Here is a 27,377-nt window from a genome sequence, read left to right as displayed (position 1 = left end):
TCCTGCAGGGTCCAGAGGCATCTCACAGACTGCGTGTATAGGACCCCCACAGCTAGCTAGAAAGTGTGACTGCCTCTAGGGAGGAGTGTCTGTGCCAAGAGCTCTGTACAACAGGGTTTGTTAGGGTAGCAGGCAACCAAGTGACCCCGTGGAGGATCTGAGCAAGCCAGTGGTGGGTAATCCCCCAGTTTAGACAGGAAACTCTACAGGAGTACGGACCCCCGCCAGGCCTAGACCGGATCGTTTTTCTCCGGGTCGGCGGGTCCAGCCGGACAGAACACATGACAGGAACGGACGTGTCGACGCTGTAGCGCTCGATTGAGTTGGTCTGTCGGAGGGGGCTCCCGCATTTCCGCCCCGCTGAGCGGCATGCTGGTGGATGACATGCTTAGCAGGCGCCCGGCGCCATTGATACGTCATCGCTAGGGGCGGGGTAGGCGAGCCGGCTGGCTGGCGAGGACTGGACCAGAACCCCATGGAGACGCCAGGGGAGACTCGGCCCTGCCCCAGGTACCGGCAGCTGTGCCTGGCCGGGGAGGCAGCGCCCCCAGCTGTGTCTGGCCGGGGAGGGGGACGCGGCGGCAGTGTCCCCGCCTGTGCCGGGCCGGAGCGGCTAGTGCCCCTGGAGGCAGGTGGTGTTTAGGGCCAGAGCAGCCGCTGCCGTGGGGCTTTCACCCTTGCATGGGAGCCAGCGCTGCTAGCAGGGGGGTGGTCTCTGTGACCGATGCAGGGCTTGGTCTCTCTGCCTAGACTGGCAGGAGGACACTCAGTGCTGCTGGCCTGGCCATGTGCATGGGAGCCCACCTGCCTGGTCTGGCCCGGCCCAGGGCTCCCTCGCAGCTGCTGGACAGGAAGTGGGTCATTCCTTGCTGGTGCCCGAGCGATGGGAGGCTCGCTACTCCATCACTAACCCCCGCCACAGCTGGCGACCACCCAGCTGCCGCTGCAGTTTCCGCTGAGGTGACACTCTCTGTGGCTTTCCCTGGGTTGAAGGCTCAGTGATGAGCAGGGCGATGGGGAGTGGGGGAGAGGTGTAGGCACTGCTGACAGGGTTGGACGGGGGAGTGTGTGTTTACCGGCTCTAGGCGTAAGTGACTCCTCAATTACCTTCGCTGCTACTGGAATTAGTTTGTAGAGAGGCACTCGCCATGGTAGTTAGAAGAGTTACCGCCTGACAGTCATGCTGAGGCAGTTGCTCTAGCTCTGCCTTTTAAAGCACGGAAAGCTAGTTACTGCTCTATCTTTCAGTCCCTTTAAAAAAATGGACAAAACTTGAAACAGAAAATGTATTTTCTCCCCCCTGGAGGCTGCTTCTGCTGTACGATGTGTTTCTTGTGCCCTCCGTGCCTCATCAGAGGGTGCTGGGCTCTGTTCTGCCACAGCAGAGCCACTTACCTAGTGCCAGGGTCTGCATGACAGCCCCTCCCCCTCTTTACATGTTACACTGGCTGCCCCCACTGCAGACCGCCCATATGGTTAGGCCTTGAATGGGAAGGATTGGGTGTGCGACAGAATAGGAGCTGAACAGACTGTCTCTGTGCAATTGGCCTTGCGCTTCAGCTCGCTGTCCTTACTGTCAAGAGAACGCCTGTCCAGCAGCTGGGAATTGGGAGGCCTTTTTGACAGCCTGAAGGATGGAGGGCTTGACTGGAGTGGGAGCACATCTGAGATCCCCGGGAAAGCTTCACAAGAGAGAAAATCCAGCCTTGAGCTGGGAGTCTGCTAACAGTTTCCCCTTCTGGCAGCTTGTTTTCTGGACGTACTGGTTAGCTGCTGCCCAGCCACTGTCGTGAAGCAGGTTGGGCTTTTACTAGAAACAAGGTCTAACTGGCACCCCAGGGTTTACCTGCCTTTGTTTTTCCTTCAGGGGCCACCTCCTGGACCTGCCCTGGGAGGACATCCTGGTGCCACACATCCTCTGCCATCTGCCGCTGCGACAGCTCCTGAGCCTGCAGAGGGTCAGCAAGTCATTCCAGACTCTCATCCAGCTGTACCTGGCCAACATGCGCTGCTTTGACTCTAGCCAGGTATGGGACAGTTCTCCGCTTGGCGCTGGGGAGAACTGTTACCTATGGGAAGAACCTACAATGGGAAAGTCAGGGTAGGTGGGAGGGAGGAGGGAGGGAGGCAGGCAAATCACAGTGAGATTATTAATGCAACCCCCTCCCCCCATGCTTTCAGGGGCTGACAGGAGTGCTTTAAGTCTCAGCAGTGAGCAGATTTATTTGTTAATAATAGGTCATTAGGCTGACAGGAATGATGAAACCAGAAGCCCCTCCCATGGCCCTATCCAAGCACCAGCTGGGGGGAGCAGAGAGGCCCTAAACTGGGAATGGGACAGACTCTCTGTTTTGCCCAGGTGTGGAGGCAGGTGGGAATGATGCCTGTAGCTGTGTGTGGAATATGATGTGTCTAGATGGGTCTGGCTCCTTGAGGTGGGGGGGATGGGAATATGATGTGCGCAGGTGTGTCCAGCCTTAGGGGCTGGAACTCATCAAGCCAAGCATTCTTCCAGCCTTACTGGAAAGGTGGTACGGGGGGCTGTAGGGATGGCTCTTCCTGATGAGTAGGAAACACAGGAGATTATAGGTTGGGCCTCACTGAAGAGCTGGTCTACACACAAATCAGCACAGAAATAGTAAGAGGTGGATGTTAAACCAGTTACAAATAAAACCACTGGAGTTATTTTAGTGCAAGTCTGAGTGAACATACTTATTACAGAGTAACAGTGGCTCAAGTGGATTTAGTGAAATTCAGTTTGTTACTAACTGTGGCTAAAGTCTCTTGAGCTGCAGTTATTCAAAAGATGTGTGTTCACAGGGGGACTTGCACAGCTTAGGAGAGATTGAATGGAAGGAGTGACTGGCTGGGAAAATAAAAAAAAGAGCAAAATGGCTGTTGCTTGCCCTAGCACTGACTAAGAGGGGCAGGACTGTCTGCAAGTATTTACAGCTGGAGACTGTAGAGAGGCAAGGATTTAGAAACAGAAGCAATGCAAGGGCATTAAGAGGAGGTAACCTTGGATTGAAGAGCTGGAATAACTTCTTGGGCAAGAATTCTCGTACTGTGGAATGGTCTCCTAAGGGAAGCTGTGGGAGCCCCATCACTTGGGCCACTGAAGTGGAGAAGAAGCTGCAGGAAGTGCTGCAGCCCTGGCGTGGGGGTGTGTGTGGGGATTTGGTGACCTACCAGGTCTCCTCTGGCTCTTGACTCTTTAATGTCTCTGGTGCAAGGAAGAGACTGGTGGGGGAGAGAATCTAAGAGCCAGGGCAGCGTTGAAACACTGTAGGTCTCGTTCTCTGTTCTCCCAACGCAGGTCGGCCCTCACCTCCCCAAAGCTGCTTTCTGTAACCTTCTGAAAGACAATGAAGTCCTGCAACAGTTGGCGCTCCAGAACTGCTCAGATTGGCTGACTGACAAGGAGCTGCTTCCTGTGATTGGCCAGAACCACCACCTGCAGGAGATCCAGCTGAGCAGCTGCCTGCAGCTGAGCCGACATGCCCTGGTGGCCATCTCGCTGAGCTGTCCCCAGGTGCGCTGTCTCTCCCTGGCTCACTGCGAGTGGGTGGACAGCCTCTCTCTGCGCAGCCTGGCTGACCACTGCAAGGGACTTGAGTCCCTGGACCTGACGGCCTGTCGCCAGCTGAAGGATGAAGCCATCTGCTACCTGGCACAGAAGTGCAGCAGGCTGAAGTCCCTCTCTCTGGCTGTCAATGCCAATGTGGGCGACACAGCAGTGGAGGAGATTGCCAAGTGCTGCCCTGAGCTGGAGCACCTGGACCTCACCGGGTGTCTGCGAGTCAAGAACGAGTCCATTAGGTACCAAGTTTGCTTAACTGTGCATGCAGGGTGGGGGCCCTCCATGTGGGGTCAGAGCGGGGGGGCGGAGGAGAGAAGGGAGGCGAGATCAGAGAGAGAGAAGGGAGGCAGGGTCTCTTCCTTGCTTGCTTCTGTGGTGCTGGGTGCAGTGGGAGCTCTGCGCTGCTGGGGGAGGCTGCTGCCAGGCCCTAGAGGAGTGTAGATACAAGATGCAATGGATATGGGCTTGGCTACAGTAAGCTCTCCGGGACGCCATGGAGAGGGATCAGGATTGAGCTGATCACCAGATTATCATCTCCTGCTTGAGCTCTATGCCCAGGCAAGGTGGTCCTCCCATGGGACAGGGGTATTGGGTGTCACACAGATTCACCTTCCAGTAACAGTACAGGGGGGTGCTTGGAGCAGGAGCTGTGGCCTCCAGCCTGCGCTCTCTCTTGGCAGGGTCCTGGCCGAGTACTGCACCAAGCTGCGCTCGCTGAAGGTGAAACACTGTCACAAGGTGGCCGAGTCCAGCCTGAGCATCCTCCGTGGCCGTGGGGTGGAGCTGGATGTGGAGCTGCCGCTGCAGAGGGCCCTTGTTCTCCTGCAGGATGGGGTTGGATTCGCCCCCTTCATTAACCTTCAGATCTAGAGGAGAGGGACGGCTGCTGCTGCTGAGGGGGGGAGAGAGCCCAGCTGGCCTCTGCCTCCTGCAGGGTGCTGTAAGAAATTGCTGCTGAGACACTCAGAGGGAGCAGTCAGTCCCATCAGTGTGGCTGGTCCTGATGGGGCTCTCTGACCTCCCTCTAAGAGCCACTGCTGTGTTTGTAATGGGGCTCCCTCATTGCCTCCTGGGGGAAGCAGCAGCCCTTTGCAGTGTGAAAAGCGAGAGGCACTCTTAGCAGCACTGTGGTGCTGAACACGTCCCGGCTGGGCCAGGTCGGCTGGTAAATGGGATATATTATTTAAGCAATATTTAAAATCTCTAAGTCCAGCATGCTGGGCATCGGCTGTACAGAGAGCAGGACACTGTGCAAGGACTATGGCCATGGACTGGCTGCAGAACTGTTGAATAAACCTAACCACCTCTGCCCTATTGAAGGGGAAGTGTGAGCTCTCCTCCCAGCCAGGACAGGGCTTGCTGAGCTGTGGGGGAGGGCATCTCAGTGATAGCTACAGCACGCTGGAATGACCTTGTCAGAAACCAGAGGGCTCTGCTCCCTCTGGGTGGGCCATCTCCCAACAGCAGTGGCACAGGCTAGTCACCCTGACCATGCAGCTGTGGGTCCGGGCAGCTAGCCTGTACCACCCCTCGCTGCGTGTGCTACTGCAGCTACACCGCTGTTCTTAGCATGTGGCTCGATGAGAGCTGGGAATCACAGCCCTAGCTCCAAGTGTGGGCTGGAGGGGAAAGTGACACTAGCCCTGGAGAGGGGGGGCCTGATTCCCAACTGCTATAGCAGGGAGAAGAGCAAGGCCTCTGTGAGTTCTTACTGCCGGGGAACTCAGTTCACATCTGAGTGTGGTCAGAAGTGTAGCAAGCCTTCATCCTGAGCTGTGTCCCCTGGTCATCACAGGGCTGGTGGCTGCCACTCAGGTTCCAGCCGTGAAATAGCAGGGCCCTGTAGGGGTGTCCTCAGCTGCCGGCCCCATCGGGGTGCTGCAGATCCAGCAGGAATTGTGCTGGCAGAGGTGTGGGGAGCTCACAATACCAGGCCTAGTTTCTAGCTTAAGCCCTTACACTCGCTGTGCAAACTACTAAAGGAGCTGCATGTAGCCAGTCTGCAGGCACCATCTCTGCCACACCCCTGCCTGGGGCATGAGAGAGAAGGATGCAGCTTGAGCCTCCAACCAACCATGAGACCCTGGTGACCCTTCCCAGCAGCAGACGTGGTCTGTCTGAATTCCACACTGATTCACACCATCTTTACTAACAGTCACAATCAACACCATTGCACACACATTTAAAAAGACGGCTGTCAATTGCACTAGCCACACATTAGCTATAAAAAATCCCCATGCAAGGAATGGCAGAGAGGTCCAGGACACACAGCAGCCGGGTTGGTCAAATTTGCCATAGCGACAGCTGGCTCTTGGCTGCGGAGGGACAATTTGGAGGGTTACACAAACAGCGTTGCTGAACAGGCTCCTCCGTGGCATCGTGCTATAATTAGAGGCTGACAGCAGCATGCTGGCTCCCAGTGGTAGGTTAGTTCCAGTTAGAGGAGTGTAGAAGGCCCCTCTCACCCTTCCTGCCCCAGGGCTGTCCCTCCATGCCTCAGGCAGCAGGGTAGAGGGACGTTCCCTCCAAGGGATCGTCATCAGTGGAATTTGTATTTCTTGGCTGGCTTGAGGCTGATGTAAGTTCTCTTCATCTCCTCACTCTCTGGCTTCTTAATGTCTTTGTATCTTTCTCCCTTTGTACTCACCACCTGGTTGTCAATGTAGCGGATCAGTTTCTTGGGAGCCTAGGAAGGAAGTGAAATTGATGTGAAGTGGAAAGTGATGGGAGCCCTGGGTGGGTCTGCGGGGCAGGTGCAATTGGCATCAACTGAAAGGGTTAGGTTCTTTGTCTCACACGTTCTTTAAGAGCAGGAATAGCTGAGCTCAGCGGCTGGAGAACGCTGTGTGAGTCTTGGTTAAAGAACTGGTAGGAAAGCAAGATGAAGCCACTGGTGTATACCTACCCCCTCGTGGGGAACCACAGCATTAGGCTGAAGTGGTAAATAGTGACAGCCCCTGCTGCCCATCTTACACCAGTTCCCCCTTCCCTCCAGCCAAAAGCTCTATGAACAGGGCTTTCACTGTGGCAGATTCACTCTGCTGCCAACTGGTAGTTAGACCCCGTTACAGCCAAAGACTCTTATAGCCATGCCGAGCGTGGCTCTCCTCACCTCCTTTGGTGGCACCGGCCTGTGTGTTTTCTGGTCCTCCTCGCTGTCCACCATCATGTATCTGAAACACAGATGGGGATTAGTGAAAGCTGCAACACATACAACACTGTGACTATCATGGGCTACTCACATCCCGTTTCCTTACCCCCCGCCCCATTTTCAGTGTGACCTCAACACCTGCTGCCTTCCATTTCCAGCTGGAACCTGGGGTTGAGCCCAGGACTAACAGTGGGAGGGAGGAGGTACTGCAGCATCAAAGGCGCTATCCTTCCAACGGGTGGGATCCTGCACAGCCAGCTAAAGGTTCCTGGAGCCTGGGGTGACGTCCCAGGCCGTGTGAAGTGTACCTAAAGGCAGACTGGCTACTTGGTTTGCTCAGGTAGGCCCAGATCACCAAGGTATTTAGGTGCCTAGCTCCTAAATGGGAGTTAGGTGCCTAAATACTTTGGAGGATCTGGGGCCATAATCCTTGCCTTATCAAGAGTTGCTCAGAGATGTAAGGGCCAAGTTCTGATCTATTTTAGGAAGCAGGTTTGCTACTTTCCAATCTCTGTGGGCGGGCAGCATCGACGACGTATTCTGAGCACCACGCAGCTGAAGGACACGACAGTGGGTTCCTGGTAGCACAGTGCTGAAGTGACTGCATCTCTCCTTTCAGAGGAGATGACTCCCTTTCAAAACTTCATGCACTATAATCCTTCACTAAAGGGGTTTGTTTGAGGGGTAAAGTGTCACCTCGCTCCACATTTGACTGATGCACAGGTACTTGCTCGCAGCACTGATGAGTTGTTTACTTCTGTTCCCACTCTGGAGCCAATACAACCATGTGACAGCACAGCCAGCCTTGGTCATTTCCCCCCCGAGCTAGAATAGCTGCTCCTGTGTATTTCCAGCTAGAGAACTGCTCTCAATCACTGTGTTTGAGTTGTGTTGTAAGTGCAGGACCTTGCCAATGCCACCATTAAAGTGAGGTTAGCATATGTGACTACGTGGCACCTTTTTAGTCAACGCATCTGCTCCCTTGCGATCACGCCAAGCTTGTGTCAGATCACCTGGAGCTAGGTTAGCCCTTGGGAGACAGCACGGCTCTGGGAAAGCGAGCTGGGTTCTGTTCGGCCTTGCTCACACCCCCCAGCTGAATTCCAACTGTCGCTTATCCCTGGCAGTGACGTAAGGAAGCAGAAAGAACCAGCCTGGAGGGGCAGATCCCAGCTGGGCAGGTGCAGGCTGCAGCTTCAGCACTTATGGATAGCGGCTTTAGGCTCGTCTGAACCAAACATGGCTGTAAGAATCAATAGGGAAACCCCGAACAGAGTTCACATCCCTTCTCTGACTGGACCTGCATTTTGAGATTAGCCATGGCCCAACACGCCAGGATCCTCCCCTTACCCATGGCCCAACTGCAGAGTGGCACACGCCAAAGCTCTCGGATAGGTTGGTTTGGCAGGGTAGCCTGGGTGGGCAAGTTCCATTTGTGACCATTTCCCCAAGCTCCTCATCGGAGCCCGTTCTTGCCACTGAACAAGGACATGAGCTTGGTACTTACTTCTGTAAGATAAATCGTTTGAGGTCCTCTTGTTTGGGTGCTCGGCGGGGCCTCGCAGTCTCCTAGGATTAGAGAGTAGGAAAGGATATGTGGGAGCTACAAAGCAATCAGCCTGTTCAATCCCATCCTGTTAGCTAGTCCCCATGTGGAAAAGCCACCCCGGCTGCCGGCCAGTTGACGTTAGGGGAGGAGAATGCCTGTGGTACAACCTCTCTTATGGCAGCCCAGCAGGCTGGACAGTCTGTACCTGGAGTCCCTGGGGAAGGAGCCAGCTCAGTGGGATCTCACTGCTCTGCTCACAGGGTGAAGACCTGCTGGCCTCTTCTATTTGCTATGGGGACATGGAAGATCCCCACAGCCACTTTCAGAGATAAAGAACCACATTTCAGCTTGTGCGATGCCCTGCTGTATTTGTGGACACTGCTTCCTCCAATCCCCCCCAGTGCTGCTGCCAGGGCCACAATACCTTCACGTTAGTGCCCACTGGGCCAGGTTCCACCTTCTCCTCCACCAGTAACTGCACCGCCTCTTCCAGGTTTCCCAGCACCATGGCCAGTGCCTTCTGAGCCTGGCTGAGGGTGCAGGCTGGGAACATCTCCAGAAGCAGCTCCACCCCATCCTTCAGGTCACCTTCTGCTCCCTGGTCAGGGTAAGACAGACCTGGGATGAGCCTGGAGGGCAGTGAGGGGCATAGCATTTTAGGCCAGGAAAATTGGTTTCCAGTAAGCCAGATATTTTTCCACAGCTTCAATAGAACCAAGTCTCCTCACAGAGGCAGGTGTAAGCCTCATCCCTGAAGCTGGGGAGCTAGTTATGGGTTTAGCTCTTTGCAGGCCCTGCCCTCACACACAGCAGCAAGGAGTCTGGATATTATTGGCCTACCTCTTGCTAGCAGATTAGCAGTCCCCCAAGGTAGGTCTTCTGGGTGTCGGCTCATTTGCCTATTGTGCTGCTACACATCCATCCCCCCAGAGAGACAGATTCTGGGAACTGGCCCATTTACCTGTAGCCTGACAACTGGCACTCCCATCGTGTGGAGTCTCAGCGAATGGGGGGAGTGGGGGGGTTTAAGCACAGCATGCTACCGCAGCAGCAGAGATGCTGAAGTGCAGCAATGACAGTTTCTATAAAGCAAGTGGCAAATGGTGACAATCACCAAGCAAGAAGAGGGCATCAGTATGCACGTTCTAGCCCCAGTGCAGGGGGAAAGAGAGCAGGGATGGGACTGGGTGTGCAGGGAAGTGCTCACAGTGGGGATACCAGCTGAGCAATGCTCCCTACAGCTGGAGCACAGCTGCCTGGAGAGTAAATGCTGGCTTGTCCCTGAATTGCACAGAGGGGATGGAGGACAGTGGCTCATATTTAATCAGTGCTTGTTATCCAGCACAGTACAAACATTCCAAACAAGTTCTGCAAATTCTCTCTTCAGGAACCACGGCACCAACCACTGAAATGCAGCCACCTGTCCAGTGGAAAAGGGAAGCCGTATGATGGTTTAGGACAGGAAATGGAGAATATAAGAAATTAGAACTTGGGGGGATTTAGGGTGCAGAATGCAGCAGTCAAAGTCGGAATTTGGCTTTTGTGAAAAGTCCCATGGGATCTTTAATGACAAGCAGGCAGACGCTCTGCTACCTCCCATCCAGAAAGTAGCACAGCGTCCCCCTGCTGCAGTGCTGGTTCCGTGCTGATTCAGAGGGAAGAGCACGAGCTGTGGAGTTGCCCACACCACTTCTGGCAACCTTTGAGTTTTCCTGGGAGGTTTCCCCTCCCAGTACTGACAAGACCCTGCTCATCATATATCACAAGCTGCAGTCACATCCTGAGATAATACTGCTTCCAGCCACCTGCACCACATAAACCCGTTCAGAGCCAGATTATGTCCAGACCCCTATGGTAACCTATGGCATGCAACTCTGTCTGTCCTGTGTCTAGTTCTCTATGGCAATATTCCAGTACCTGAGCTACAGCTCCCTCTGCTGGTATATGCAGCCTCCTCTCATCAGAAGCTCCTGCCCCCTGCTCATCGCTCTGGTTCAGCTCTTCAGCGGGGGCTCTGCTCACGCTCTCCGCAGCCTTTTGACAAACCTTTCCTTAAAGACACAGTGCACATTTATTTATGAGCAACCCTGTAAAGGTTACCGCTATCTATACCTTTCGTTATGGGAAGGACAAGGTTGCTACTGTGCCGTATGCCAGCACAAATTCCTTTCTCCATGATTGGTTTCCAGCCAATACTCTCCTACTACTGCCAACCAGATATGGCTGCCACCTTGTTCATACAGCCCACAGTGGGGCAGTTAAGGTTGCTTGGGTGCCTTAACTGTGTGTTTCCAGACCTTAACATGTTTGGATTTCTTTTAAGTGACACCTTAATCTTTTTAATGAATTTCTGGGGTTTGTATTGCTGGGGTTGGGGTAGATTACACCATCCCTGTATTAAGTGACCAGTACATACTCTCAATTGTTGTCTGGGAATTAATGCACATATAGGCAAGGCTCCTGCATGCTGTAAGGCCCAGTGTGCAATGTGGTCAGGCTGCTTTGATGAAGCCAGCATTGTCCTGGGGGTGTGTGTGTAAGATGGTTAATGCACCGGATTGGGAATCAGGATCCCTGGGTTCTTTTCTCCCAGCTCTAACACAGATTCCCTGTGTGTGATAAGAGGAAGTCATTTAGTGGGTATATGCCTCAGTTTCTCCATCTGTAAAGTGGGGATGATACTTCCCTGCGCATGTGAGGCACCTTGAGATTGTAGCTTGGAGGGTGCTGTGGCTATGCTGTGTATTATTGTTACGTTATCTGTTGGCTGCTCTCCGGTATGCACGATAAGGGTGGGGCAGTCTGCTCTATTATGTGGGGCCTTTTGGCTCCAGATAAGATGCCAGTGAGGCTTCAGTTGGGCAAACTCTGGACCCCTCTGCCCCAATGGGTCTCACCACCAGAGATTTTACACATCTGTTCTCAGGCAGAAAGCTACTACTTTGCTTTAATGCACTATACAACTGACTCTCAGATTCTAAGTCCAGAAGGGACCATTATGTCTGCCCTCCTGCATAGCACAGGTCAGAGAGCCTCACCCAGCAATTCCTGCAGCCAGCCCCTAACTCCTGAGTGGGCTAGAGCAGTTCCTTTAGAAAGGCATCCCATCTTGATTTACAGACGCCAATGGCAGAGAATCCAGCTGACTCGCTCAGGCTAAGTATCACGTACAATAGACTGTCTGGGTTTGCAACACTTGAGCCATGCTGCTAACGGGAATGTAGAGAGAAATCCCCAACTTACTGACTTTGGAAGGAGGATTTGACCTGGTCTGTCCAATCCTGTTTCCAAATTATACACAAGACCCCTCTAGATACCTCAGGGGCAATAGTCCTGTACAGGAACCTTCCCTTTACTCTGCATTTGCTTTATATGCAGTTGGGATCACCAGCAACCCCAGGGATTTGTTCAAGTGGATTTTCCCACACAAGTGCCTCTAGTTCAGCCACAAACAAGCGCATTCCAAGCTACTAACCCTCCCACACGCTCCTGTCAAGACTCTGACTCAACCCGATCAGAAGTCAAGCGATTCAGACTCCCATGTGAGACTCTCCTAAATATCCCAGCTTAAAATAGCAAGATCATGCATTGCTCTGCGACGTTCCCCATCCCTCAGAGAACTTAAGACTAAAACCACATCCTTGATGTGCCTCCGCATGCCTGAGCGCCCACCGTGCAACTTACCTTTGTTGCGAGCTTCGCTGAGCCTTTCTGAGAGGGCAAACATCATTTCACAAATGTTCCCGCTGCAAGAGACAGTTGCAGTGTGATTGGCATAAGCATTGTCGCCTTCCAACACAAGCTTCTTCTGCTGATCTAGGTACTTACAAGTCCCCCACCCTGAAATCACTGTATAATATCTGTGTAGTATTCCCCACACACCTGGCAGGGATTGAGAGAGTCACTAACAGCAGACAGCTACTTCTGGAATTCTACACTGAGGACATGCGACCCAATCGATGCAAAACAACCATATTGCTGAGCCACTGATCTAGAAAGATGGACCCTGTAAAGCCAGTGTGCGCAGCAGGCTAGTGCCATAGTAAATCCAGTACTACAAACTGGGGTCTCAGAAGGCCTGGGGCCTGCTTGCAATCTGTACTGGTATTAGTCATCACATACCCAAGTAAAGGCCAGATTCCGTACATGACTGCATGGTTTTGGGACCAGAAGATCCTTAAATCAAAGCACTGAGCTGCTTGATTTGACAACTGAGCTTTGTGGTACTAAGACACTTAGACCCAGTTCTGTGGCACGTATGTCCCAGATGGTTAGAGGCACACACCTGTTGATTTCTGCAAAGCCAGGGATATACGCCTCCATCATTTCCACAAAGGTGTCCATATCAAAGTTCTCCTCGGACGACTCTGGTGAGCCTAGTTCTTCCAGAACACTAGCGATATAGGAGAAGAAGACTTCATCCATCCCACTGGAGACAAGGAGAACACAAGAGGAGGGACTTGAGCTAACAGGTACTCACCCCTCTAGTGCCCTTCCACCTAGTGCAATTGCAGTCACAGGACCCACTTGGCCAGCTTTCTGTGCTGTGATTGGATCAGATCTCGCAAGTGAAGGCAGATAGGACCTCGTCAATAGTTGTAGGGCAGATTTTCAGGGATAATCTGAGGTCCTGCAGAAAATGACTTGTGCAGTTTAATTTGTGACCGTCTTCCTTCCCAGTCAGCACTAAAGTAATATCCCAGTACACTGCTGGGGGAGGGAGGACAGTATTGTTGGAGTTACAATATCTGACCAAGGTTCTGAGCACTTGTGACAATGTTAATTCTGGTGTTTCGGGCAGATTCCAAGGGTAATTGCACTCTGTAGATAGAATTTCAGGTCAACAATCTACTTCTGTAGTACTCTTCTTCGCTTTCTGTCCTAAACCTGCACACGGCTGCCACGTACTGCAAAACAGCCTCCGCATTCCAACCTAGAGATGGCTGCATTTCATTAGTGGGCAAAGTTCTTGTTATATAAACTATGTACGGGTATATCAGTCTGCTGTTTGAAAAGCACTTTGGGATTCTTTTAAGATGATAGGAGCTAGAGAGATCTGTGTTAATGCATAAGAAATTAATAACCTTATTCCTTAATTTCACTGGAAGCTACTAAATGGTAACACTAAGTTATGGATGGTGGGAGGGTTCTAGCAGACTTTGGACAAATTACATGCGCCCCTGAGATCTGGATTGAGGAGCAGCAGAATACAATACATGGAGGTTAGAACATCAGACCTGGAGTTTAATAAAAGGGGAAAAGGGGCAACTAATAGAAAGTCCAAATTCAAAAGATGAGCTGGAACATACCTGAGATCGGCATCAGGGATGTGGGACTGGATGAAGCACGTCAGAGAGTCTCGAATGATTCTTTCAAGATCCATGTCTCTTTAAATGGGTTTCTTTAAATGGGGGGGAAAAATCATAATTTCAGAGGCAAGAATGAGACCAGAGCATTCACATGCACAACACCTCCATGTAGGCTCATGCAATCAAAACACTTCATGAACTCCACCGGTCCAGCATATTGCCCTGGGGAACTGTCATAGGAGTTACCTGCAGTATCAGGAGCCACTAGAGATATCAGCCTAACGTAGTCCAACCGCTCTGTGTTTCACAGCTTCTCTCTGCTACTGGTGTGAAAGGCTTTCACAAGTGCAGAGTAAAGCTCCCCCGCTCAGCAGGTGTAGTACAGCAAGAAATCCTAACACGTGGCAAGCTGCAGAGTTGTGGAATCAGATGGCAGGATGGACTCCGATGAAGAAAGGCTTCGGGTATTGCTTGCTCCCTGACGGGGAGGACGGATCTTCCAGCTAACAGTGTTTTCAGTGATGCCTGGCTTTGTAAATGCCAGGATAGTGCCTTTCAGTGAAAGGGCAGCCTATAGCGGCTTTCACAAGGGAATACCAGACAGGGCACAGCCAACTAGTCTGCCAGCCAAAATATCAAAGGTCTCCTGGTCAGGCAGGGCAGCACCAGCGGAATCCTGCACACACAGGAGCCCACTGTTGTGCTTTGTGAATGAGCTGTTCTGTAGATGAATGTGACCACAACGGGAGCATTTGATAACAGTAACTGAGCAGGGGTGTTCTAAGGATCACAGACCTCCCACGCAAGCAAGGGCAGGACTGCACTGTCCACCCACGCGCTCTCTGCTAGCGTCAGAGTGCAGTCTGAACCCGCTGGAGAGACGCTATCCCACCGGCTGTCTCACTCATAACTTCCCTCTTGTGCTTAAGGTACATGGCAGCTGACGGCACAGCAGGCAACATCTCACTGCAGGGCCTGAGTTACATATGTGGGCACAGATGCCTACTTGAGGATGGTATCATGATTCCTGGTGAGCGATCTTGGCACTGTACAGACAGCCTGACATGGTCACAACCCCAAAGAGCTCACAATCTACAGGCACGATCACACTTCCAGTACGCGTCAGTGGCAAAACTCCCTTGATTTAACTGGGAGCAGGACCAAACCCTAAATTAGGCAGCATGGGCCTCTAGGAGAGCAACCTGTGAGGTGCTGAGCACCAGTTCTGATAGGAATTAAGGTTGCACACATCTCCTGAGAGAGGACTTTACCAGAGCTAACCAGATACCAACAGCTACCCCATTGTGCTCAGCACTGGGTTTGAGGGCCCCTGTAGGGAATAGCACTTCCAGCCAGGTTATAAGCTTTGTTTTCACGTGTGAATAGAGTTTTGGAGGCACCCCCATTGGCCAGAGAACAGCAGGGCTCCTGTATATTCTGCAAGAGCCATCTGGAATTTATCACCAGACACAGAACCCCCTGCACCAGCGTGCTGAACACCAGACAGTGGCGCCACATTGGCAGGTACTCTGCCAACCATGCCAGGGTTTAGCACCAATCACAGCAGCATTCTGTGCTCGGGCAGAGCAGGGAGCAGAGTAAACAACTCTGGCAAATGGGAGAGATTCATAGACTCCAAGGCCAGACGGGGCCACTGTGATCATTTAGCCTGCCCTCCTGCATAGCACAGGCCAGAGCGCTACCCTGAACTAGAGAGATCTTTTAGATAAACACCAAACCTTGATTTAAAAGTGGTCAGTGATGGAGAATTCACCATGACCTTGGGAAGTTATTCTAAGGGCTAATTACCCTCACTGTTAAAAATTTACACCTTCTTTCCAGTCTGAATTTGTCTAGTTTTAACTTCCAGCCATTGGATTGTGTTAGATCTTTGGCTGCTAAACTGAAAAGCCCTCTCTTATTAAATTTTTGTTCCCCACGTAGGTACTTACAGACTGTGATCCAGTCACCCCGTATTCTTCTCTTTGTTAAACTAAACGGGTTGTGGGATGCAGGGAAGACCATCTATACTCCTCCTGGTGGACTCTGATGCAGCATTTGATACTGTTGATCATTAAACTTTCCTGTCCTGCACAGGAGTGGCGCCAGGGTTTTTGCCAACCTAGGTGGCAGCTCCTCCTCTTCTCAGGGTCACTATGGGCAATTGCACCTCTCCCTAGAAGACTCACATGTGAGAGGCTGCACAAGGCTAAATCCCCCTCCTATCAACCTCCCTAAGAAGCCACTGTGGCAGTTAGTGGGCAACCACGAGCTGGAATGCCAGACGTACCCAGATGACACCCAGCTCAGTGCATCCTTTACATCAAACAGCGATAACCCTGTCACCCAGCTTTCTCATTGCCTAGCTGAGATTAGCACCTGGATGAAGAGTGGCTGGCTGAAGATGAGCCCAGACAAAACTGTAGCAATACTGGTGGGGGAGAAGAAACTCCCTCATTCTATAACAGCTCCATTTATCAAAGGCATCTGCCATCAGATTGTTGCTGTGGTCTGGTTGAGGTCTTCCGAGTCTCTGCACTGAGCCTGTGCAACAACACACACACTGATGAAATACACCCACTTCCATCTGCTGCTGGCCAGAGGGGCACACCCACTCCTACTGGACTCAGATCTGGCCATATGATCTACATCTTTGTAACACCTAGGCCCAGCTACTGCAGTTCTCTATACTTAGGAATTAAGCAAGCCCCAAGTCATGACAAAGGTGTTGGGAATTCAAAATACAGCAGCTCTTCTGCTCAGCAGCAAAGGTTGCTGGGAACACGTTACCCTGATTTGCTTGTCCCTGCACTGGCTCCCTGCTGGACTAAGTCCAGTTCAAGGTTGCTCTCCTGGTTTTCAGTCTTGCCTGGAATGGGTCCTGAAGGACATCTTTCCCTGTGCCACCAAAACTTCCCACGACAGCTCCAGCTCCGTTTCACTGGCACAGTGGGGGAGGCTCATTACCACTGAAGACAGAACTTCACAGCAGCTGGACCCAAACTACAGTACTCATTATCAGCTGGAATAAGAAACACCACCAATCTCAATTTGTTAAGAGCTAAAAGGCAAACCCACTTGTTGTCCCAAGCTCTTCTGCAACTGCAGCCTTCTGCCAGTATTCCCACTTTTCTAAATGTAATAGTTAAAAGACCCCTCCCCTGCCTGACTCTTTCCCATAGGTAAGTAATAATGAGGCATCATTGACATCATTCTTCTTTGGAGATGCTCAAATGCTCACAGTGAGGGCATCAAAAAAAGAACCTAGATAAATAACATACCTGCAAAAACAACAAAGGAAGGAAGACATCTCCAGCAAGACAAATGTATTATTATTAACCAAAAAGGCTTCTTTGCAGTAATTGCAACATGAAAATTCCCATTTCATAACATTGCAATAAAACAAAAGCAAGAAAGTACCCTCTTATTAGGCCACATGCCACCCCTTTATGTGTCTGCTTGTTGCACTGCTTTTCCATTTCGGCTTAGGAGGACTCTTTGCTAGTAATTTTCTTGCTTCTGCAAATGTCATGTCTTCAAGTATGGAATCTGATTATAAACAAACACCTCTCTGCTGTCCATGTGTTTTTTTTAAATGAATCGTATCTTCTTAGTTGACTGGCAAAAATCAGTTTGCATTCATCAACCTTGCAGCTTTTTATCCATAGAAGAGCTAGATTCTCTTCTGCTTCAAGCATCATCAACCCAACTAGCAAAATTCTGACCTCAGAATCTCATTGTTGGGGAGACTGTACTAAGCAGCAGTTCTGCAGATGCCAAGCCCACCCTGCAATCGCTGGTCACTAGTAAATTCCCTGAGTTTGCAAGTCCAAGAAAGGTCATTAGCCTTTACAGAAACCGTGGATGGACAATCAATATAGAGCACTTGGGATGCCCTTTTTACAGTCACTCCTGGTAGGGAGAGAGTTCATCACCCTCTTACTCAGAACCATCATGACATTCTGCTGGTAGGAGAAGAGATTTTGGTCATTTCCATGAGGCTGGTTGCTATTGCTATGCGTGAGAACTGTAACAATAACTTTTTCTGAAAACCCAATTTACTGAACAATAGAGCACAGCCCACCACATCAAAGGCACTTCTGCGAGGTCCATAAATTAGTTGCTAGTAATTTATTCTGATCAATAGAACTGGCAAAGTCACTTGTCTCCCTAATCAACGGCACTTGCAGGGGAACATCAGACTGGGAGGAGAGGAACATAAGGCTAAATAAATCAGCAACTGGAATATTGTAGGTCAGACCAACTACTAACTGATCATTTACAATCCTTTCCAAAACCTCTGACAACTCCTGAGATGATGTCGGTCTGTAACGATTTTGTCCCCCAGAATTACCCAGGTTGGTTTCCAAACAAAGGGAATTTCCCACGTTTATGGGAAGTAGACAGACAGACATTAGAAAGAAGCTTCAGTCAATGCGCGTAGTGTCCTCAGCTTTCTCAGAATGACTATTTTAGCATCTCCCCAAACTTCATTTTTATCTCCTAATACAGCCAGATTTATGATTTTGTTCTCAGAGAAACCCACCTTTAACAGGCCTCTGAAGAAAGGAAACCCTTTTGTAATATATACATGAGAAGTTCCATGCCAGACGAGGGATGGGCGGAGTTTGGATAATCTGGGTGCTTTTCAGTGAGTCCTCCATAGCCCTCAACTTCCCTGCCACAAAGGAAAATGGCAAACAAACGTGAAGAACGTCTCCACTGCTGAGCTCCCTTAGTTCCTGGAGCTACAGAGGGAGACTTTTCATAACACTATATGCTACGAACTCCCCCTGTTCTCTGATATCAATTAGTGACAAAGGACACCCACCCCACTACCGCAACCACCACCATAGAATGTGAGACAGTCTTTTGGGATGGGACTGAACCAGGCTCTTATCGCCCCACACTGCTTAACTCCATCCTCAGTGGGCCACACTCTTAAGGGCCAATGCACATTTCCCATTCTCCTCCAGCCAGAGATCACCTTTCTTTGAAGGCTCTTCTTCCTTGGGATACCTACTCACCAAGAGCAGCTAGCCTATGATGTGCTGACTGTGGTAGCAGCATTATGGCAGGACATGGTCCAGATTTATTCCCTGTCCAGGCAGACTAAATTGGCAAAGACAGTCTCCTTTGTTCAAGCCCAGACCAGCAGTAAAATACTGGTGATTATTAGTGTACCCCCCCCCCCCGCCCAATAAAAAAAAAATCCAACCACCCTTTTCTCAATCAAAGGCATTTATACTTTTCACTTTTTCCATGCCTTTCAATGCACACACATTGGTTAGGCCTCAACTTCCCTATGATGGTAGTCATTATTATTTACAGACAAGGAAGCTGAGTCATCAAGTAGTAAAGCGACTTGACCAAGTTCATACATGATGTCTGGCAGAACTGGGAACCAGAACCCAGGTCTCCTGACTCCCAGGTCATTAGCAGATCCCAAACTGAATGCAGAGCATCCATCTCAGCAGAGGACATCAAAGAAATTTGCAAGGAAGTGTTAGTTCATGGATCATCCTCACAGCAAGATGGTTTTTAAATGACAGACCTGACAACTTCAGTAACTGAGTTAGTGCCATTGCTAGGTCTCCACCGCTGCCAGATGTCTGGGTCCAGTAGGACTAGCAGCTCCAGCATTGGAGTCCATTCTCTTCTATCTCACAGGAGTCTGGAAATCACTACTTTAGTAAACTTAAGAGACTAATCTAGTCAAAACAATGGCTTTATGGGATTCTGCCTTCTGAAGTTTGGAGGTCACCTCAGCTTATTAGTCGAAGGCCGATAAACTAGTCGATTCTCTCTATGTAACTAGCATTCTCTCTATGAAACCCCTCTGAAGATGGGCCTGATGGGCGTGATAGGATAAGGCTGCCTCTCGGATGAGCAGTGTCTGATTTCAGCGGCCTTGCAGGAGGCTAGTTTCTGTTGCTGGAGATAAATGGGTGTTACTGAGTCAGGCATAGTGTGATGTGTGTGTTTGTATGTGTGTATTCTTATCTACATGAGTCTGGTTATTCTTAAACTGGGCACAAGCAATTCCAGGAACCCCAGTTCGGACCTCCTTGGCTGCTGCCTTAGTGACTCTTCCCCCACATCTCCAACCATCCTCCCAGCTGCTGAAGCCTTCCCTCATTGGCTGATCCAGCACCTGCCACTCCAGAACTAGAAGACCAGCAGCAGATTCTCCCTTAGCAGATTCATCACACTGCCCTCTGCTGACCTATTATAGCTCAGCGGATTCATTACACTATCCTCAGATGTAATTTCATGAGCAGAGCGGTCCTAGCTAGTGTGGTCAGAAGAGACAATGCTCCATCAGTTATTTTATCAGCAAACAGGGAGGTGATGAAAGTATGTGGCTTCCATATGCCCCATTTAGCGAACGGAGAAACGTCTGGTTTCAGAATATTATGTATGGCCAGGAGAGGGCCAGTTGGCTTAGTCTCTTAATTATAAGTCTCAGAATGACATGTCAACAGGATAGTATTTTACCATATCCATCAACAAGAGCTGTATTTAGATAAACCTATTCATTACAAAGCCAAGCCATTATATTCAAAGTGCAAAGATGTGTTTTTAATTTAAAGGCTGTAAGATCTCCTGAATGTACTCCACTGGAGACCACAAGCCTTGAGCCCTCAGAAAAATGAAAGAGGACAAGCACATCTGCCGACCCAGGCACCTGTCTCTGAGACACACCTCCTTCTAAGGTACACAGGCCATCCAGAATTTCTCTTCCAGTGATATAGGACCTTGTATCTCAGACCTCTCCTTCCCTTTCACATGGCACATTCATCTGGAATGATTGTGAAGTCTGAAGGCTCTCCTGCCTATCAGATTTCATTTGTAGTTATTCTCCTGAAATAGAGAAAACTAAATAAAAACCCATGGAAAAATATTTGGAAACTGATTCTTCAAGATCAAGCTAATCCTTGCAGATTTTGTTTTGTGTTATCGAAGTTTCAGAATGCCTTACCTTAGGACAGCAGAAAGGTCTTTGGTGCCGTACCTTCTTCTATTTATGACGCGAGAGGATTAACTGGGGGCTCTTTTACCAAATCTCATCCTTTAAGCAGAGTTTTGCAGGGGACGAGTTTTATAATGCAGTGAGCAATCTAAAGGCAGGGGAAATAATTTTCCCCAGGGCACAAACACAATTGTACTGAAATGATGCTATCATTCTTTTAAGCCTCTAGCCACAACTGCAGTGTGGGTTTTAACAAAACCACCTCTTTGGTGGGGGTTAGCTGGCTCAGCTCTCCACGCAGAACTCCTTAATTATTTTTCACCATTATAAAATGGGTCTGAGAACTCTTCCTAGTTTCCTATGCAAAAACATAGCTCTTCTTTCATGCATAGCCAAGAAATGGCATTGCTGTCATTCTGCCTTGATCGGTTCTTTCAGAAGAGATTGGGTCATCCCCTGGCTGTGGTTACAACCTGATAGTTTTACACTGTCAGAGCTGAAGATCTCAGATCACTGGAATCCCTTGTCATCTTTTGGAGGGTCATATATAATAAAACCCAACCTATTTAAGTGCTAACAGTTTGCTCAGGGGAGCTTACCAGCTGAATACAGGTATCCTGGCAGGATGGGTTCAAGTTGCCATATTGGATGGACTGCTTATTTGGTTTCCACAGAACTGACTTGGTCAGAGCTTTTTCTCAAGCTGGACCGAGAGAAAAGTGGTGTCATTTAGAAAAAGGTGTGAAGGGACTACTTGAAAATCTATTCCTTTCTCTATTAAATACCTTTGCTCATGGTGTTCTTGATACTATGGTTCAATAGGTTATTACACCATCCTACATATCTCAGGGTATATCTACAAAGCAGTAGCTGTGCACCAGAGCTAGTGTGCCTAGCTGAGCTAGTTTGAATCCAGCTAGCATGGATAACAATAGCAGTGAAAGACAGCACAACATGGCTCCAACACAGGTAGTGCAAGCCCTGCACAGATAAGGCCACGCTGCATTGTCTCCATTGCTATCGTTACCCACACCAGCTGGATTCAAGCTCGCTCATGCACAGCTTTTGTTATATAGACATACCCATAAACTGTCCTGGCCAGTGCTACCCACATCCGTTCTCTGATGTGCCTGCATGAACAGAAGGAGTTTCCCCTCCCCCTTACATGACCTACACATTGGGTCTTTGCAATGGAGCTCCAGAAAACACTCTCCTATAGTGATGGTATGGTTATCATGGTACAGTACTAATGGAAATACCTAGTTTCCTTTTATCCTGGAAACTTCTTGACTCACACACATATTCTGGAGGTAGAATTATCCCCAAATTCTGATTTTTTTTCCAGTTTCTCTTAGTACCTGTTACTTTAGGGTAGCAGGCCCATGAGTCTCTGTTGCTGGACTACAAGAATTTCACTTACAGGCAGGACAAGAATGTTCTCTCACATATAACACAACTATATTTCCTACTGGTTCAGAGATCCATGCCAAAGCTAGAGCCCTTTCTATTAACTAGAGAGCTAAAGATGGTACGTCTATAATTGTATACATTATTTAAGTGTCATCTTTCAAATATCTCTGCTCTGGAAACACAGGATCAGATCCCAGTGGAAGCTTCTTATCTTTTGACCCGCTGTAGTAGATACCCTGAATTCCGTGCACTTTACAGCCTGTGGATCTTTCAGATGAGAGCTTAAAAAACAAAAGATGCCTTGTCTGCTCTATACGAACATTAAAGATCCTCCAGCATTTTTTGTAAGGATAGATGCTGTGGTGAGGCCTACACACTGGGCTGGAGTCTTGCTGAAACTAATGGGCAAAAAAAATCATGGTAGGCCATATGATGTCCAGGGACTTTTAGAAGATCACAAATTAGCAGAACAGCCTGATGGCTTCAGTAAATGGAAGGAGGTGTCTATGTTTCAGGCACTGGAGGTTATTCTTGAATGGTTAAAGTGAGGGAACAGGGATGGTTCATCATGTCCCTTCTAGACACTGTTTGAAAGAGAGTTATTGGAGTGGTGGGATCCTTGGGATATGGAAAGCCGTCACTTCAGCCTGCAAATTGTGGCCTCTGCGGAATATTCTGGTACATCCAGGGCATTAACCAGACCAGCAAGGACGTCAGACAACTGCTGCTGGATTCCAGAGTATCTCTGGAAGTCAGAGTTAAGGTTGCTGTGGCCCCCTCACTCATGGGCAATTTTGTTCCCCTGTTTTTTTTCTAATTTTGTTTAACCAACTCTGAAATTAGCTGAACTCCACAGAACCACTGCCACAGGCTAAGACAGCATCCTGCCCTGATGCAAAGGAAATTGACCAGAAGCACGTTCCGAATGCTGTCCCAAGACCAAGGAAACGAGATAGACAGGTGAACTTTGCGCTCTGGATCCTATGTATGAGCTGCTTGTTCAACAGAACAGCAGGCATTACAGACACAGCTATATTTTCCTTTCTTGTTCTTTCCTCTCCCCCTTCTTGTGCATTGCCTGTGTTAAAACAAACAACAACCCCCAAAACCTAACCAGCCAAAACAAAAAAAGGAACGTTTTTCAACAACAGCTCCCCTAGCTACAATCCAACAGCAAACTGACTCACATTGCTTCTCCCCCCGCAGGAACTTTCAGTACAAGCAACACTCTCTCTAACAAACAATTTACTCTCTGAAACACTTTGTTAAACTTAAAAGAAAACTTTCCACAATGAATAGCCTCTAGGATATTTAGAGTTCCAGTATTTTAATGATTATGCTTTGGTTTTTGTTGTTCTGTGCATAACAAGTGTCTGAAGGACTTTTATGGTGTGGTTGCTATGGGAGAGCAGGTCAGGGTTCTTGTACACATAACACAATTAACTTTATAGTGTTGCAACAGTAAAATCAGGCTTCTATCAACAACCCAATACCCTCCAGCCTGATACTTCTAATTAATACAACACACAGTACATTTGGCAATGGCCAGAATTTTCCCTCCCTCCCTGTCACACATCATGCTGTGCACTGGATAGCTGCAACCCTCCTCTCCAGAGATGGCTGCACTTCAGTAGTGCTGTATGTATACAGAGCCCTATCTTGCAGCCCTTACCTAGGCAAAACTCACATTTATGTGAATGGAAGTTTTACCTGAGTAAGGACTACAGGATCACAGCTAGGCTTTGTAAAGCCTTTTGTTACCTGTAGTATAGTCAGCAGTTCATTCTAGGACTGTTTAGCCCAAGCCAAGAATTAGGGAGACCTAGTGTGGGAAGCACAGAATGTGTAGTTTAGGAGCTAAAGACAAGGAATCTGTCTTTATGTAGTAGCCGAAAAGAATTTCCTTTATACGAATTACTAACAAATGATTTTTCTTCTCTAATGCAAAGGCACTACAATATCTCTCAGGATGAAAGGTACTATATACATGTAAAATATTAAGCTGAATATGTTAATAGTCATAGTAGCCTTGGAATTTTGTGACAAAATTTCTCAAGTTTTACATTTCTGTGGTGGGGCTTGAAAAACCATAGAACTGGAGGACTGGAAGGGAGTGTATAATTAATACAGCAAAATCCTATTTCTAACCAGCAAAAGGAGCTGGGGTCCCAGCTACAGCCACGAAACATTACTTGTGTGTCTTATTAAAGCAATAACACACCAGAGGATGGAGGCTGAGCTGTGCCAGCACAGCCCCTTTGCATTTTCAGCATGGGCCTCAAAAGCAAAGTGTTAAACCACCCAAATAATAGGTTGATTGTTAAAAACAGTCCTGAGCTGTAATCCCAGTTCTGACACAGACTGGCTAGTGACCTTGGGAAAGTCATTTAATCTCATTGACTCAGTTTCCATTCTGTAACATGGGGATAATGTTCAGTTTCCTACCTCACAAGGAGTTTGGAGGATTAGTTAATGTTTATAAAACACTTTGAGCAAGTGCTAATAAGTGCTAAATGTTGTCATCTCAGCATGACACACATCCTGGAGAACCTTATTTCCTAATTTAATGCTGTTTTAAAAAGTAATTTGGTTAAATAGCAGCTATCTTCATACATCTGGGTGCCACACAAACAAACTGGGACTAGATAAAAGCAAATATTATATCTAAAGTTAAACTAATCGTAACTTTTGTAATGAATTTGCTATAGCTTTGTCACTTTTCAAGACCCCCTGTCCCAGTAGCTTTTATAGTATGTTAGCCAATAGGCCAGAAGCATGAATATGAACTCTAGATAGTTGTATGATTGTAAGTCAGGATACTTCGAATATCACAATCCCACTATTATTAAGTGTCTGGAAGTCAAACTAAAATACAAAAATCTAGAGTTTAACTCCCCCATCTCATACACGTCTTCCCAGATCCACTACCAAGAAACCCAAGAGATCACCAGCAAAAGAAAAAAAACACAAACATGGAAGAGGATTGAATACAAAGGCACATTTGTTTTTTATTATAGTCAGATATATTTTTCCTGTAAATGTCATGTGACAGCTGTCAAATAAAACACACAAAAGTAAGCAGGGCTATACAATTATCTCGGGGCTTGGCAGACTGGTGTGATGTTATGAGAACCTCTCTGGCTGCGTGTGTACACAATCCCCACCAAGGGAAATTAGGAACCATGGAGATAGAACCACTTCAAGGAGTCTGAGGGATGCAAGCAGCATTTTAGTGGTCAGAGTCAGGACTGAGCTGTGTTTCTGGCTCTGCCACTGACTTGCTGCATTGCCCATGGTAGGTCACTAGGGGGACAGGTTTTCAGCAAGCAGCCCCTATCCTGAATGCTGCCATTTTTAGATGTCTAACTTTAGACAGGTTTCAGAGTAGCAGCCGTGTTAGTCTGTATCCGCAAAAAGAACAGGAGTACTTGTGGCACCTTAGAGACTAACAAATTTATTAGAGCATAAGCTTTCGTGGACTACAGCCCACTTCTTCTGCTATATGCATCCTGTTCTTTTAACTTTAGACAGTTTGGGGCTGATTTTCAGAACGGGCCCAGCTGAGCAGTCACAGCTCCACAGTTCCTAATGACTTTGGCTGAATTCTCAGCATCTCTAGAAGTCGGGCAAAGGTGCGTCAAGTTGGGCAATCCAAAAAACAAAGGCACCCAAAATCAGAGTCTGCTTAGATGTGGCCTTAGTCTCAGTACACCTTCGATCTGCAGAGAAAGGTACCACGTGAACGCCGTCAACTATGCTAGTGCAGCCCCACGGATGAATCCAACACCCCGTAGATGCAGGGCTGGTGCTTCCACTAGGCAACCCTAGGTGGTCGCCTAGGGTGGCAGGATGTGCGGGGCGGCATTTCGCCACCCTCTGCGGAATTTCGGTGGTGAGAGGCTTCTTCCGCTCCAGGTCTTCGGCGGCAATTCGGTGGCGGGTCCTTCACTCGCTCCGGGACCTGCCGCCGGAGTGCCCCAAAGACCTGGAGCGGAAGGACCCCCGCCGCTGAGAACGCAGCTTCAGCGGAGGAGCTGCCGCTGATTACTGTGGAGGAGCGCTGCTCCTGCGTGGATGGCACTATGGCCTGGCCATTCCACACCTGTCTGTTGGGTGTCTGACATGTGGTCTGACCCAGACGCTCAGGCCTGGCTGCTGGGGCCAAGGAGGGCACTCAGGCCTGGCACTTTGCCCCCACATGGCACTTTTGCTGCCCCCGCCACTCCCAGGGTTAGTCCTCATCTGCAGCCACCCGGTGCCCCTGGGTGGCTCTGGGCGGGCGCTCACTGTCCCGGGGGGGCTGGGGGACAAGGGCCAGTGGAGCAGCCCCCAAGCTCCACCCAGCACGCAGGGTCCCCGGAGACAGACACACGGACGCGCTCCACCCTGCCCGGGATAGACACACGGACGCGCTCCCCCACCCTCGGACAGACACATGGACGCGCTCCCCCCGGGGACGGACACACGGACGCCCTCCACCCTGCCCCTCCCCGGGACAGACACACGGACGCGCTCCCCCCGCCCCCGGGAGTCCCAGCCGGACAGACACAGGCGGCTGGGGAACGCGGCCCCCGACAGGCAGGCGGGTGGGGGAAGGGCGCGGTGCGCGGCGTCACCTGGCCTCCTGCGCGTCCCTGCCGCGGCCTCGCGCTGCCTCCGGGCCGGGTCCCGCGCAGCCAGGTTGAAAGCAACAGGTGACTCCCTCCACCATAGAGTTGGGAGCGGGAGGCTAGAGCAGCTCCCGCCCGGTCGGGCTCCTGCGCCGCCATCTTTATTGTGGGCACGAGGGCCTTGCCAAGCCGGCTGCAGAGGCTTTGTGCGGACGGGCTAGGGCGCCTGCCTGTCCCCCGTCGCTGCCTGGCTTGGAGCCAGAGGGGCCACCCCTGCCACGCACCCCCGTGCTCCTCCCATTACCTGTGCCCCCCACAATCTCCCTAAGGTTGCCAATTTTCTACTCACACAAAACTGAATGCCCCTGCCCCGCCCCTTCCCTGAGGTCCCGACCCTGCTCACTCCAACCCCTCCCTCCATTGCTCCCTCCCCAACCCCTACCCTCACTCACTTTCACTGCGCATGGGCTGAGCTGAGAGGTTTGGGGTGCAGGAGGAGGCTCCGAGCTGGGGCAGGAGGTGGGAAGGCATGAGGGCTCCAGCTGGGGGTGTGGGCTTTGGAGTGGGGGCAGGGACGAAGGGTTTGGGGTGCAGGAGGGAGCTCGGGGCTAGGGCAGGGGCTTGGGATGCAGCAGGGGTAGGGTGACCAAATGAAATATGTGAAATATTGGGGGGGTGCGGAGCAAAAAAAAAAAAACAAAAAAACCCAAGAGCTGGCGGTGGAGGAAAAAACAAAAGCAAAAAAATCCCAAGAGCTGCCGGAGCATAAGAAAAATTGGTGGGGGCTGAGCACCC

General features: G+C 49.9%; 2 protein-coding genes across 3 annotated transcripts; one reads left to right on the top strand and one right to left on the bottom strand.

The window, feature by feature from the left end:
• Positions 1-374: 374 nt before the first annotated feature.
• Positions 375-7,672, top strand: FBXL15 (F-box and leucine rich repeat protein 15). Of its 2 annotated transcripts, none has more exons than XM_005285535.5 (4): positions 375-510; positions 1,868-2,027; positions 3,317-3,819; positions 4,261-7,672. In XM_005285535.5, exons 1-4 carry the CDS (start codon positions 476-478, stop codon positions 4,448-4,450), a joined length of 888 nt encoding a protein of 295 aa, XP_005285592.1. In that variant the 5' UTR covers positions 375-475; the 3' UTR covers positions 4,451-7,672. The 2 variants fall into 2 exon arrangements, with proteins under 2 accessions (XP_005285592.1, XP_065407627.1); XM_065551555.1 differs by having other exon boundaries at positions 505-960.
• On the bottom strand, positions 5,710-26,636 carry CUEDC2 (CUE domain containing 2). Its single transcript, XM_005285536.5, has 9 exons — positions 26,589-26,636; positions 13,590-13,681; positions 12,566-12,709; positions 11,965-12,026; positions 10,198-10,331; positions 8,705-8,878; positions 8,239-8,300; positions 6,693-6,753; positions 5,710-6,266 (listed from the first exon to the last, which is right to left on the bottom strand). Exons 2-9 carry the CDS (start codon positions 13,661-13,663, stop codon positions 6,120-6,122), a joined length of 858 nt encoding a protein of 285 aa, XP_005285593.2. The 5' UTR covers positions 13,664-13,681; positions 26,589-26,636; the 3' UTR covers positions 5,710-6,119.
• Positions 26,637-27,377: the final 741 nt, after the last annotated feature.

Source organism: Chrysemys picta, chromosome 7, assembly GCF_011386835.1.
Source record: "Chrysemys picta bellii isolate R12L10 chromosome 7, ASM1138683v2, whole genome shotgun sequence".
NCBI lineage: Eukaryota > Metazoa > Chordata > Testudines > Emydidae > Chrysemys > Chrysemys picta.
The sequence above is the reverse complement of the archived record's forward strand: the minus strand, read 5'-3'. Positions and strand labels throughout refer to the sequence as shown.